Source organism: Eretmochelys imbricata, chromosome 2, assembly GCF_965152235.1.
Source record: "Eretmochelys imbricata isolate rEreImb1 chromosome 2, rEreImb1.hap1, whole genome shotgun sequence".
Classification (NCBI taxonomy): Eukaryota; Metazoa; Chordata; order Testudines; family Cheloniidae; genus Eretmochelys; species Eretmochelys imbricata.
Window position 1 is genome coordinate 238835291 of NC_135573.1, and position 14079 is coordinate 238849369.

At 38.4% G+C, this 14079-nt stretch overlaps 1 protein-coding gene across 1 annotated transcript in view; it reads left to right on the forward strand.

The window, feature by feature from the left end:
• The window catches only part of SVIL (supervillin), a 106466-nt gene that overhangs the window by 44242 nt on the left and 48145 nt on the right, over positions 1-14079 (forward strand). Inside the window, exons 11-16 of the mRNA XM_077808759.1 lie at positions 316-377; positions 777-916; positions 3094-3337; positions 6138-6717; positions 8216-8420; positions 11097-11229. Of these exons, the coding sequence (XP_077664885.1) occupies positions 316-377; positions 777-916; positions 3094-3337; positions 6138-6717; positions 8216-8420; positions 11097-11229 (1364 nt within the window). The remainder of the gene's footprint in view (positions 1-315; positions 378-776; positions 917-3093; positions 3338-6137; positions 6718-8215; positions 8421-11096; positions 11230-14079) is intronic.

Below are 14079 nucleotides of genomic sequence, written 5' to 3' on the forward strand. Positions count from 1 at the left end.
CGTCCAGAAGAAAAATCATTTTCCGTTCTTAAATCATGTTATAATATGCTGCACCTAGGAATGATTCTGATTTTTAAAAGTCAATTTTACACTACTTCATGCATATGCATGATCACATTACTTTTGTTGAGCTAAACAGACCCTAACTTGCCCTGACATTTTACTGTTGGTCATTCTCTTGGTGATTCTGATGCTATTAAATATGCTTGTTCTTGAAGTTAAAAGGATTTCTGGACTTGGTCTCTGAAACACTTACTTACATTTAGAGTGTAACATTTCAAATTCCTGCTATATCGTGTTGTTTGATTTCTGTAGATGAAGAAAAACTGGATGAACGAGCCAAGCTGAGTGTTGCTGCAAAGAGGCTGCTTTTCAGGGTAAATGTCATGTTTACTCAACAGAAATATTTTTGCACAAGGGTAACATCAAAAACCGTAATGCTACCTTACCATGTTTAATCTGTAGTTGCATTAGCATCCATATCCCAATACAGGTCACATAAATTTGCCCTGTTCTCCCCTATATGCATGCTAGACATATTGTTTACATAGTTTTCAGGACACTATATGTCATCTGGAGATAGGTAGACATATATGTATATAGAGAGAGCTGTATTTTTATCTCTTGGTACTGGTTGTCATAGTACATCTTACTGCCAATTCAGAGAAGTCCATCCAAAAAATTTGACACCTGGCATCAAGGAAAGCCAAACAAACATTTGCTACACTAATTTATCTTCCTCTGGGTTATTGATACTGACCTGTATCTGATCCTAGGAAATGGAAAAATCATTTGAAGAAAAAAATATTCCTAAACCACGGTCAAGAAATTCAGCAATAGAGAGAAGATTGCGGCGTATGCAGGACAGGTCACGCACCCAACCAGTTACTACAGAAGAGGTGGTCATTGCAGCTACGTAAGTTCCACAAATGCATTAGCCTTGGCATTCATTCAGAGATTAAATTTCATACCTGTGGTGTTTACAGCTTGGTAGTCAGGAAAAAGGTTGTTTGGAACCAACTTCCTTCAGAAACGTATGGGGAGAGGCTACGTAAAGATTGTTTTGGGGGGCAGGGGGCACAGAGCAGCGTAAAACGCATGAACTATAATCCGGCAAAAGGCTGAGAAGTAATATATTTGAGGAGAGAAATTAATTACAGCATTGGTTTGTAAGCCAAGTGAAACAGATTTCTGCCTTGAGGCGGTCTGCACAATATGTTATGGAACATATTTATATTGGAGAAAATCGGCAAACTCAATAAATCTCACATGTATGTTTTGAAAACAAATTTCTTACCCTCTCTGTTCACGCATCCTGTAACCCCTCTGAAAAATACAAGAGCAAGCCAGTTGTCAGAAGAGAATACATGCACATAGCTAATTACTAGAATTTGAAAACTGGTTTATCTTGTGAGAAACCAGCAAACTCTAGACAGAGAAACTATTTGTCTTAAGGTTTTAGTTCCTGGCATTATTTTGCAAAAGTTCACATTAGATAACTTGTAGTTGTTAAACATTGCTGTTTGATTTTGTCTTTTCTGTTAACACTTCGTACAATGCTTTTCTTAATGCTTTTTTCTTCTCTCTCCTTGTGAATTTTCCTTCCCTTGGCAATTCTTTTTAAAGTGAACCTACCCCTGCTTCACGTACTGTGAATACCCACACTGTAGTGACAAGAATACCTAGCCCCACTGTAGTTAAGAGCACTGTACAACCTACCAGGTACTGGGGTGGGGAAGGGGGAACCTGCATGTTACATGGAGCACAAGGGTCCTGGATAGCAGATGCATCTTACAATCCTTGAATGCCTTATCAATGTGTCAAACAAGTCAATGATATTTATTTTAAGAATGTTTTAAAGATACATGTAACTTCATTTAGTTTTCTGCATGGTAAAATGTTAAATCTTTTTGCTTGTTAAGCATTTGACTTAGGACCTTTCTAACCACTATAGTTAACTATATGTTCTAGAGCATACATGTTTCCTATATGGAAGACATGAACTTGCATGCTGAAACCCTAGCAAAACCCCTCCTTGCTTTTTAGTTTTTTTTAAAAGTGCATTGTGTCTCTAAAATGAAAATACCAAAGCTAGTGGTGGTTGATTTCACAAGTAGTACATCCCTATTTGTCTTTCTCAATATATATTTTTAGCTTGCAGAATTAATGGAAGGATAAGAAATTGCACCACCTATAGGTGTAAGCATAAATTCCAGTTTGTTATAACTGCATTTAGTTCACAGAATGAGTTTTTGTTTCAGAGTAACAGCCGTGTTAGTCTGTATTCGCAAAAAGAAAAGGAGTACTTGTGGCACCTTAGAGACTAACCAATTTATTTGAGCATGAGCTTTCGTGAGCTACTGAAGTGAGCTGTAGCTCACGAAAGCTCATGCTCAAATAAATTGGTTAGTCTCTAAGGTGCCACAAGTACTCCTTTTCTTTTTGAGTTTTTGTTGTTACAGATAAATACAGCAAACTGTATTTACAGAATACATTATAGAAAAATAATCAAATATCAAAGCACTTTAGAACTTGGATCTGTAACTAAGTTTAAGTGAAATGAGGTATACAGAGATGAGAACAATTATGCCTATATGAACAAACATAAACCTATATGCTGTCAATTTTGATCAAATTGCCATTAAAGTACTGCAATGGACTTCAAAATTACTATACATAATTCCACTCAAAATTACCAAAGCAGAATTCTAGAGACATATACTAGCTCAAATTCTGAGTGTGCAGAAATTGAAGTATTTTCTAGTTCTATCAAGGTAACCTATAATCTTCAGTTAAATAAGTATACTTCTTGAAGTGAAAACTGCAGTTCTTCTGTTGCCTTTAAACAAGATGTTTTACCCCAGCCAAATAAATCTAGAAAGAAATTAACTCGTAATTTTTTAAGTCTGCAGCTGTTGAATCAAAATGCGTGATGCCAATGTTTTACACACTGTGTAACCACTTAAGCTGCTGTTTTATATTGGCTGTTATACTTTGTATGCAGTTCTCTTGGCTTCATATCAAGTTAAAATATTAAACCATAAACTCCTACAAAGAGGTTTTTTTAATTAATTTTTCGTTCCACTGTTTCAGTTTACAGGCATCAGCACACCAAAAGACTTTAGATAAAGAAGAAATAAGAGAAGCAGTCGAGCAAGATCAGTCTGGAGAGCCAGACTCCTCCACCCTAAGCTTAGCAGAAAAGATGGCCTTATTTAACAAATTGGCTCAACCAGTATCGAAGACCATCTCTACACGGAGCAGAGGGGACATTAGACACAGGAGAATGAATGCTCGTTACCAAACACAGCCTGTCACGCTTGGAGAAGTTGAGCAGGTACTTCCAACTTTAACTTTTCGCCATAAAACAGGCTAAATTCAATTTCAATGTGAGCTCCCTTAATAGTTGTGCACGGAGGTCAGCTGTGTACTGACAACAGAGGTTATGGCATGTACTTCTGCTTACAGGAAAAAGCTTGTCAGGAAGCAGGCTCCTGGCACAAGGGAACATCATCCTGTAAACTCTTAATCTAGTTGTATTTTTTTAACTAGTAATTTAAGAACAGCAGCTCTTTCTGGTCTGAAAATTCATACATTGTTGTACCTTTCATAGTGCGTACAAGAAAAGATGTTCTGTTAGACTAAGCCCATCGTGTCAGAACAATTTTCCAGGCTGAAGTGAAGCAAATGCTGAAGCACAATGTGCCTAAAATATTTTGAGAGCTATTTGGAGCCCTTGTTTATGCACATTTCTTTATTAATGTTTTCTACGCTCCTTTGCAGCCAGTGTGTGTTCCTCTTACTTGTCAGGATGCTATTCTTGGTTGTTTCTGCATTTTTTCTCTATTTGGAGATGTTGGTAAGATCTTCGAAGGCAGAGTTTTCATCAACTCTGATCACCCCTCCAACGGCAAATTAAACTGTGTACTGGGGTGATTTGTGCAGTGGAGTTTGTCTGCTGTGCAATGGACATTTTCTGCTTTGGACCTTATCCTAGCCACTGAATTGCAGAGGTTTTGCTGCAGAGGTTTGAGTACAGAATGGCCACACTGCAGTCCTGGCTAGCATGAAAGGCAGCAGAAATGTCACCTGCTTAGTATTACCACATTGCGAATGAAATCACTTGAGTAGCTCAGACCTTATGGGTGCAAGGGACATTTCTACGTATTGTACATCAATTTGAGTTTAAAGAAGCTGCTTGTTCTTGATTCTTGGACAGCATGGTGAGTGTTAAGAAGTCTACACCCTTTCCTCAAAGATCATGCCCCATTTTCTCACTTCACAAATGGCCATGTTCACTAATTTATCCACACTTTCCCTAACAGCAAAAACTTGAGCGATTTTAAAACAGGATGTCAGACTTCCCTGCTGCATGCTTCAATTCCACTTCCATTCACGCTCTATACCCAACCATGTGGACACAGAGCCCAACACCTTCACTGACAGAGATGGTGTGGGAATCTGAGGCCTGGTCTACACTGGGGAGGATCAATCTAAGTTACACAACTTCAGCTACATGAATAACGTAGCTGAAGTCAATGTACTTAGATCTACTTACCGTGGTGTCTTCACTGTGGTCAGCTGATTCTCCCCCATTGATACCACCTGCGCCTCTCGCTCTGGTGGAGTCCTGGAGTCGACAGGAGAGCACTCGGTGATCTATTTATTGCATCTAGACTAGAGGCGATAAATTGACCCCCGCTGGATCGATCGCTGCCCGTTGATCCAGCGGGTAATGTAGACCAGCCCTGAGGAATGGAAATGGAACTGGAGCATGTGGGAGGGAAGTCTGTGATGGCCATGTATTATAATCTGCAAAACTTTGTGCTTGCTGAACTTGATCTTAAAACATGGAAACGCTTTAGGCACTGGAGCTGTGATCTTTGGCCTCGTCTTTATCCCAGCTAAGGAGGACGAACACATTTACCTGTAATGAACACACTATAGTGCAAATATCTTTTGAACAGATGAGCCAGTAGTGAACTGCATAGATGGGGGGACTAGGATTTAGTTGTACTGGGGCAAAACACATAACAGAGAAGATTGTACAAATAAGCACTGCATGTGCATTACTAACAAAAGAGCTAAAATAAAATCTGCTGCATAAGAGAACGTAATTACAAAGTAGTAAAGATCTACTCATTAAAGCTTAAATCCTCTTCTTGTTGTTGTTCTCCTCAACCTCTGTATCTGGTGACTCACTGCATAATCTGGCTTTTGAGAACCTGTGGACCTCTTCCTTTCTCTGGGAGTCTCTGAGCAAGTTCAGTGACATCAGCCTTGCTTTCCATTTTGGTTTAATCTAACATCACTTCACTCAGGGTTCCACTTCTTCTGTGGCGTTATAGAATTTGCATAAACATTTTACATTTTTAAAGGCAGTTTCTTCCTTCTATGTGGAGCCAGGAACTCCCTATGCATACTTATTAGGTCTAGTGCCATACCTGAAATGACTAGTGTCCCTCAATTTGTATAGAAGTGACCTGTATCAATTCCTGTGCAGCTTTATTCTCTTCTGGGCAGACAAAATTAAACCCTTTTATTTCAGTTTCACATGGACTGTTTAGTCTCTTAAACAATAGTATAACAAACTAGATAGAAAAGATCAAGAACATGCCGTGTTATAAAGGCCAAGTCATGTAACAGTTTTCAGAACAAATTAAGTATTTGCGAGGGGGGTGGGGATTCAACCTTTATATCACCGAAGATGCAAACACGCAGATTTGTAGCACAGGGGACTAGCAAAAGACAAACTTTGATGTTCCAAACATTTTCCAATAATGGTCTCATGTCAGTGTCTTGTGGTTGCTTGCATGGAGAAAGACGTGTGCTTTTTCCTCAGTTGAGGGGAAGACAAACAGCTTGCTACTGAAGATGCTAGCATTTTGATCATCTATGGAGTTGTTTCTTATTTACGTGCTATTCTGTATTATGTCCCCAAGCCAAATTGTAAGGACATGATTCATGCCTTCATTATCTGTTCCCCCTATATATTTAGATAGCACCATACACTTGCACAGGCAGTCGTTCCTTGCATTGAAGAGCTTATAAGATGCTTATAACCTTGTACTTGTGAATTACTATTAGAGCTCTGTTGAAGGTCACACTTTTTTCAGTAATGGTTTTATTATGTATAGGTACAAAATGAAAGTGGAAAAATTACTCCTTTGTCACCTACTGTTGTAACATCAGTGTCAACTATGGTGTCTGTGATTTCTCCAATGTATGCTGGGGATCTGCATGCGAAGTCAACTTTTGATGAAAGTGTAAGTGCTACCAGTAAACCAGATTTGAGATTCCATTCTTCAGTAGAGAATGCCGATACTCCAGTAAAAGGCATACTGAAATCAGAACATTGGCAGCCTTCAGTGGAAGCAATGGAAAGCAAACAAGCATTGAGGGAGCATGAAGAGGGAGAGACAAACAGATTCTTAGCATATGAAGATAATGACCTCAAAAAGTACAGCTCTTCTGAAGAAGTAACCACACATCCTGTTCTTAGTAAAACAGAGGACTACCACAAAGAGACAAAATACACTTTCCCAAGAAAGAGCAGTATGGAATTGTTTACCCAACAAGCACTTTTACAGCCTGTGGAACAGAAGGAATTTGTTTCTGATACTATCCTGCAGGGTAAACAGGAAGTCAAAGAAGGACAGTTCTTGGAGAAAAAGATGGAGTTGGAGAGTATCTTGAAAAGCAAGACCTTGCTGAGAGGTACAGTAAATAGTTGCTTTCATTGTGGATGTCTGACATAACCTGGAGCTTTTTCTAGCCTCGTAGTGTGATTGTTTACCAAAATAGAAAATTAGTTGTTTATCTTTAAGCCTTTTTTAAAAAGTGATGAACAAATCTTGTAGAGTTTGAGGTTTTTGCAACCATCTGAGTTTCTTTAGTTTCCCAGACTTAGTTTGCAGTCCCCCCCCGCCCTTTTTCTTTTTAAAAAAACTTTTAAAACTCATTGGTCTTCAAAGGTGAAGGAAAATGTTGCTTTTAACTGTCTTAATTTAAATGAAACAAGCACAGAAACAGTTTCCTTACCTTGTCCAAACTTTTTTTTAAACTTTCCCTTTTTGTATACAATGTACAATATGGAAATATAACTTATTTTCCTTACATTTTCACTTGTCCCTCTCCTCTTGTCTCTTCAAGGTGATACGTAAAACCAGTCGTATTTGAAGTAGTAGAACTTTTAATCCAATGATGTTTGTGTGGATTCAGTATTAGATAAAATAAGTTTGCCTGTCCGTACTTAAATGGCTTCTTGGCACATGATCAGTGCAATCCAGGACACTCTAGTAATTACACAAACTCTGCCTATATTATTGATTCTTAGATTAAATTGGTTTGCTTCTGTTTTATTAATGGGGAAAATTTGGCCCCTGCATTGTTAATGTGTTGTCTTCACTCTGAAGTTGTTCTTTAACTTCAGAATAAATGAAACTCATCTCAGAAGACAAAAATGCCAGAAGGGCCTCTTTACTATTCCCACCCAGCACACATTCAGCACAGTTAATTTCCCAGACAGTATTGGGAAGAGAGAGCACTAGAGTAGCAGCAATTGTCCCTATTCCATTGTACCTCAGAGCTGTAGCGTGCCTGTCAAGTTTTCAAAAAGAAAAGGAAGGTAATCCATATCATCCATTCTTCAGTATTGGGTTTTCCCATTGTACATGTTTATAAAGAGATTTTTTTTCTAAGCTGTTTTGTTGATACATTCTTTTGTAAAACCCCTCTTTTTCTTACAGATGTCCTGATATGCACTTTCACTCCATATCCACTTACCTGCAATTCATTTTCTCTCTCCTTTCCTCTCCCCCTGCCTCTCTACCATTGCCTCTTCCAGTTACACTTCTCCCTCCACTTCCTTGATTTTCTCTCTTCCTTTCCCATCTTTGGTCCCTTCTCTCTCCTCCCGTTGTTTCTCTTGAGATGGGAGCTGGAGCGTGAGTTCTGCCTTCTTCAAATGAAGGGGACCTTACGACCCTTTTTAATCAGTGCAAGGTTGAGATTTTATAGTGAGCATACTACCCCTGGGGTAATAGTTATTTTTGAATTCTTAATTCTAGTCAAATAATTTAGCTAGTACGTTCTTGTCAGTTAAGGTAGTGTATGATCTGAATGTTAAATAGAAAATCGGCTGGTTCCTGGTTAATAATATAAGAAATGTTTGGTTACAGCAGTAAGTGCTAATTCTGCACTTCTCAATACACAGACCATGTTGAGCCTACTTCTGAACTTGGCGCGACGGCAACACAGAGAGTAACGGTGGTATCCTATGGACAGCAGGAGGCTTTTGAACAACTAGAGGGAAAATTCTATACGAATCCCTGTGAGTTGTTTGCTGCTGGAGACAACAAAACAGAAACAACTGAGGACACCCTGGACACATCCAGCAAAACACTGTCCATTAAAGAAAGGTAATTTTGATCTCTGTATATTCTCCTTTATAAGATCATGGTGTACACAGGATCATTTGTTTGGGATTGTTTTTAAAAAGCTACATGTGTGCTAATGATCAGATTCTTTACTTGTCAAACAACTAAAAGTGAAAACATGTAGCTCATCTGTCTGACACTAGACTTGTAAAAAAAAGTAATTAAGGAAGCAAGTAACTCTAAATGGATATTTTAGGTACCTTTTGTGCTAGTGTATTTAATAAATGTTCTCAGGTTTTCCTTTTACTTGCAACACAAGTACAGTAGAAAATTATGACTATTTTGTACTGTACAGTAATCATGTGCTTTTTGATCGGAGCAATCTGTTTTAATAAGCAGGCTATTGATAATTTAGCAGTAGAATCTGTGTATAAAGTGTTGGTCTTTGCTTTAGAAATGTGTACATGGCTTCAGTTCATTTTAATTTAGGAAACTGCTGTATGGGATAACATTTAAGCATCTGTGTGGAAATAGGAGTGTTTACAAGCTCGTTTTCAAAACCCAATGACATGTTGAAATAAAATATAAGGACTATCCTATATCTGTAGAGCACCTAGCATGATGGTGTCCTTGACTACTATTTGCAATGGTCATAAAAATAATAATAAGATGTTAATTTAACTAAAACAGAATAAACAGTTCGAGACTGAGTTCAGTCCTCAACTGGCATAAATGGATAGCGTTTTAATTGGGTCAGTGAGGGTATGCCAGTTCACAACAGCTGGAAGACCTGACTCTATTCTCTATTTATCTCTAGTGACAGTACATTGAGAAACAAAAAAAGCCAGTGAGGTTATCAAAACATTGTGTTCCCAGAAATGTTTCCATGCTGAATTCATTTGGACCCTCAAGTTTGGACACCCAAGTCAAGGTTTTCAAAAACAGGAACCTAAAGTTTGGTTCCTAAATGCATTTTCAGGCACCTAAATACATGGCATAGTTTTCTACTTCATTTACTTCAGTGGGAATGATTCATCTCTCAATGCAGTTATTCTCAGACTTTTTCCTTCCTTCCCTGCGTAGTTGGAAGGCAAGTTTGGTGTGGGGGGTAACTGTAATTATCTCATTTTAAAAACCAGCAAGTCGCCACATTTTATGGTTCAAATTAGACAATACAAGTTTAAACTGCTGAACTTGCTGTAACATGATCAGGGATCAGGAGCCCTCTGTTTTCTTCATTTGTAACAGCATATCCTTCATGTAAAGGATCTGTAAAGCCAAACTTACTTAGTGGATGCTGAGGGAAGGGAGCCAGGGGGAAGCCAAGTCCTGGCACTTGGATAAGAACAACTGATGGCATATTTTTAATATCCCATAAAATCCATACTTTCTGAAAGCTACAAACTTCACGTTAATGTACTTTTGGTGAGCTAGGGTAGAAATCTGGGATTTTCCCATATTTTCCCCTCCTTTTTACTTATCACTGTCCACTAGTGTCTGCAGAGATCCCCCTATGCAGTTCCCCTTCCAGTAGAATAGAGCCTATGCCCTCCAGTGACAGTCAGCACTTCTTCATACTTCAGCCAGAGGTGGTTGCTCATGAGTAAATATAGTAGTTGCGAAAGCTTCTGCTGGTTTGAGAGAGAACTGATTCTGCTGGTGTTCTCCATTTTAAATGTAAGAGCTTGTCTACACTTTCCAGAGGATCGAGGCACAGTGATCTATGCGTCAGCGGTTGATTTAGCGCGTCTAGTGAAGATCCGCTAAATCGACCACAGATCGCTCTCCTGTTGACTCCTGTACTCCACCAGATCGAGAAGAGTAAGGAGAGTTGATGGGAGAGCGTCTACCGTCAACATCGCGTACTGTGGACCCTGCAGTAAATAGATCTAAGTTATGTTGACTTGAGTTACACTATTCATGTAACTCAAATTTGCACAGCTTAGATCGACTGTTCCCTGTAGTATAGACAAGGCCTAAGGAATATCTCTCAAACCAATTAAATCTTTTAAAGCTGGAGAAACTTAAGTGCAACCGCTGAAGTATGACTAGTTACTAGTGCTTACATGCGACTGTGATAGGCACTAAGATACATATGAAACACTCCCTATTTCCTAGGTGCTTACCTTGAAACTTCCAGTATCCGAGGCCAGGTACTGACTGAAAAACTAGGGAGTTGGGTGGCTGCTGGACAAACTTGCCTCCTTATTGCATTTCAGAAAACATAAAAATCTCCTTAATACATTGTCAAGTGTAAAATACAAAATGTCCAAATAACATCTTTGATATTTTGTCTTCAGGCTTTGGGCTCGTTTCCATGGCAAGCCAACCTGTGAATCTACAGCACGCCAGTTTGCCACTCATTAACGTTCTTTGTAAACACTGCTGCAGCACAGCGAATGTCCTGAAGTGCAGTGTAGTGCCCTGCTGTACTAAGCTGCACTGTGGGAATTTCACTGCACCGTACCAGTGTTCATATGGCAAGTTGGTATCCTGTAGATTCGCACCTTGGTTTGCCATGCAGCAACTCAGCATGTAGACAAGCTCTGTGTATGTGTTTTTTGAGTTTCACGTGGCTAGACTAATCGTAACACATTTAGAAGCCTAGTCAGAGGCTTACTTAAAAACGTCCTGACCAAAACATTCTTGAAATGATGCAGACCGCTTTCCTGGGTAATGTTGAAATATGCATGGTTGACATATTTTTTTCCTTCTTAGGCTGGCACTGTTGAAGAAGAGCGGTGAAGAAAGCTGGAAAAGCAGGCTTAACAAAAAGCAGGAGTATGGGAAAGTGTCAATCACTGAGCGTAGCGCACAACTGCAAGAAGCTGAGCAGTTGTTCAAGAAGAAGGTAAAGCTTCCTATGATAGAAAAAGTATTCCTCTGCATTGGAGATGCATCAAACTAGACAAGCATGCCTAACATTGGCTAATGACTACAGGTTGTAGGATTACAGCCATCCTTAACTTGCTTCAGGGTTTATTTAAAAAAAATTCTGTGTCACAAGAACTCTTAAACGGGAAGTTGTCTTGTTGACTGTCTGCTGCCTCAGTATTTTCAACATTGGGCAGAGTGTATTTTCATCAGCAGACTACCAAGAAGTAAATGGGCTTTTAAGATTTTGAGGGAGGTTAAATAATTTCTGAAACATTTGGATTTCACGTGTTCACAAAATCAAGAACAGATTTCAGCTTAACTATTTAACTTACATGAATATTTCTTGCTATTTAATATAAAATGGTTTTAAGATCTTAAGTTTAGGGATTTTTCTAATGAAAAAGCTTTTAAATCCTTGGGTGGCCTTTTGCTGTCTTCATGCACTGAGAAGCATTTTCAGTATTTCTGATGGAACCAAGGATTAGTTGTTAAAGTGAAAATATTAGAATACCCATGAATTACTTCTCTTTTTGAGTACCTTATATAGTCCTGGCTGTTAGTGGGTGTCTTGCTTATAATATGTCCTTTATCAGTTGGGACAAGAATCTTTGTCTCATTAGTTAATAATAAAAATGTTGTTTCTATTAAATAGTCAGTGCAGGTACCCAGCCAACAGTAGAATATATCTCGTATTCCTATCAATATATGAATAAGAGTAGGGTTGGTGATCAGTCTGTCCTTACTGAAATAACGTTTGTTGTGTCTGAGTACCTGAATCATAAGTGAATGTCTCTGAAACATCTGTTACCTGCACAATAAGACTAAGAAAAGAATCAAAGAATCATTTGTAGCTGTATTTTTCCTCTGTAGACTATTTATTTTTAAAATATGCATTGCATTGCATTGCATTGCATGGTTGATAAAGCAAACTTCATTTGATCTCCCAGTGTAACAGTTCAGTCTCCAAAATCACCACCTTTAAGGTCACACTGGTAACATCCTCCAGATGAAAGCAACCTAAGAGAATCACCAATGAACTTAAAGTAGCCAAGCTAGTGTAAATCCAAAAATAACGTTCTTGCAGATGGCTCCCCAGCAGCTATCAATGAGCATATCATTCCTGACTTAATTCAACTCCAGGCCAAAATAAGTTTGAAGTGCTTTGAAGTGTGTTTAGGCCTGAATGTGATCATATTAGCAACTTGTCCCCAGCAAAAATTGAGTGTTCAGGAGTTGCACAGTATTAGCCTCAAAATAGGCAGGAGCTATGCTGAAAGTTTATCACTCCCAGCAAGCTGCTGGTGAAACCTGGGCCTACCTGAATGAAGACACAGTACAAAAATCTGACTTTGTGGCAGCCTTCCTTGTACCGCAGCATTTGATGATTCCCAGTACTGACATCAGTGATGCTGGTAAACAAAGCAATTTAAACATAAAGCTTCACTAGAAGTAGTTTGTGTTTCTAAAGGTATTACAGATCCCTAGAATACTGTCTGACTCTGTAAAGTTTTGAAATCACTTTTAACCTTAATGTCTTCCATTAGAATCTACTATGAATGTTGTTACTAGCTGCCATTTTGGCTGCAAGGCCAGTTATCAGTAAAACTGTCCCGATTCCGGAAGACCACGAAACAGTTCTTCACTCTACAAAACAACTGTGTGTTGGGTATAGCTTGGATTCTCCTTAAAAAGTGTACAGTCTGTCTGTCTGGATTTGCAAGAGTATGGGAATTGTATTGACTGCTAAGCTTTGAACTAGTAAAGAATACAGTCTTTGCTTACTAGAATCATGTCTCAACAGAAGGGAGTAAGTTACATTCACGGCACTTGTTCTTATTCAGAATAAGGCATGGTTTCCAAATGCTACTGATTTGTCCAATTTTACTGATTAACATGCTTGGATGCAGTTTTAAAGAGCATGTGGCACAACTTACTAACCTTGCTTTAGAGGACTTGATTATTGTCTCATGGTGTGTAAACATGTAAGTTACCGAGTTTGTCAAAAGCCTTTTAAAAAAATAAACCATGCAGGTAGTAAGATTCAAATTCCACAAATTACTAACTTTGTACAGTCAATAATTTTTAATCAAAATGCTTAAATTATCAATAGGTAGGTAGTTGCCTACAGATGAGATCTTTCCAATACTCCAGAAATTAAGTTTCTTATAAATGTTCCGGTAATTTACATGTAGTTTAAAACTTTGAAGATCCACACAGTTCCAGAAGAACTTGCCTTCATGTCCTCAGATGAAAGAATAATATAGAGAGGAAATGATAAAATGGAGGAGCTTGATAAGCTCTGGAAGAGTTAAGGTTTACAAGAAGAAAAGTAAACATTTTTTAAAATAAACTATCCTAGTGTATTCTGTATATGTTTATTTTATGTTGAAATTTGATGTGAGGATTTTTAGTTCTTCATGTGTACTGTGGAGCCTGTTCATACAATTTATAGAACACCCTGTATACTAGTAGATTGCCTGCATAGTTCCCAGCCTGATAAAAAGATGAAGTGCTTTGACATACGGAATCTAAATTATTTAGAGGGATAACAGATTGGATTTAGTATGTTGTTGTATCAGTCTATCAGGTTGGATAATAGGTCATCAGTTTTCAGGGGGATGGAGGGTTGTTTCCCATGAAAAATAAAAACACAAATTAAAACCTTTCTAGCATCAAAAGCACAACATTTTACTAGAATGAAAATTCCTACGTCATAGCCATTTTAAGTGTAAATCTACTTAGCGTCTCCGATTAGTGTGTGATCTCCCCCCACCACCCCAACTATGTTGCAGTAGTTTTAAAACAGTGAATCAAGTTTGAAATC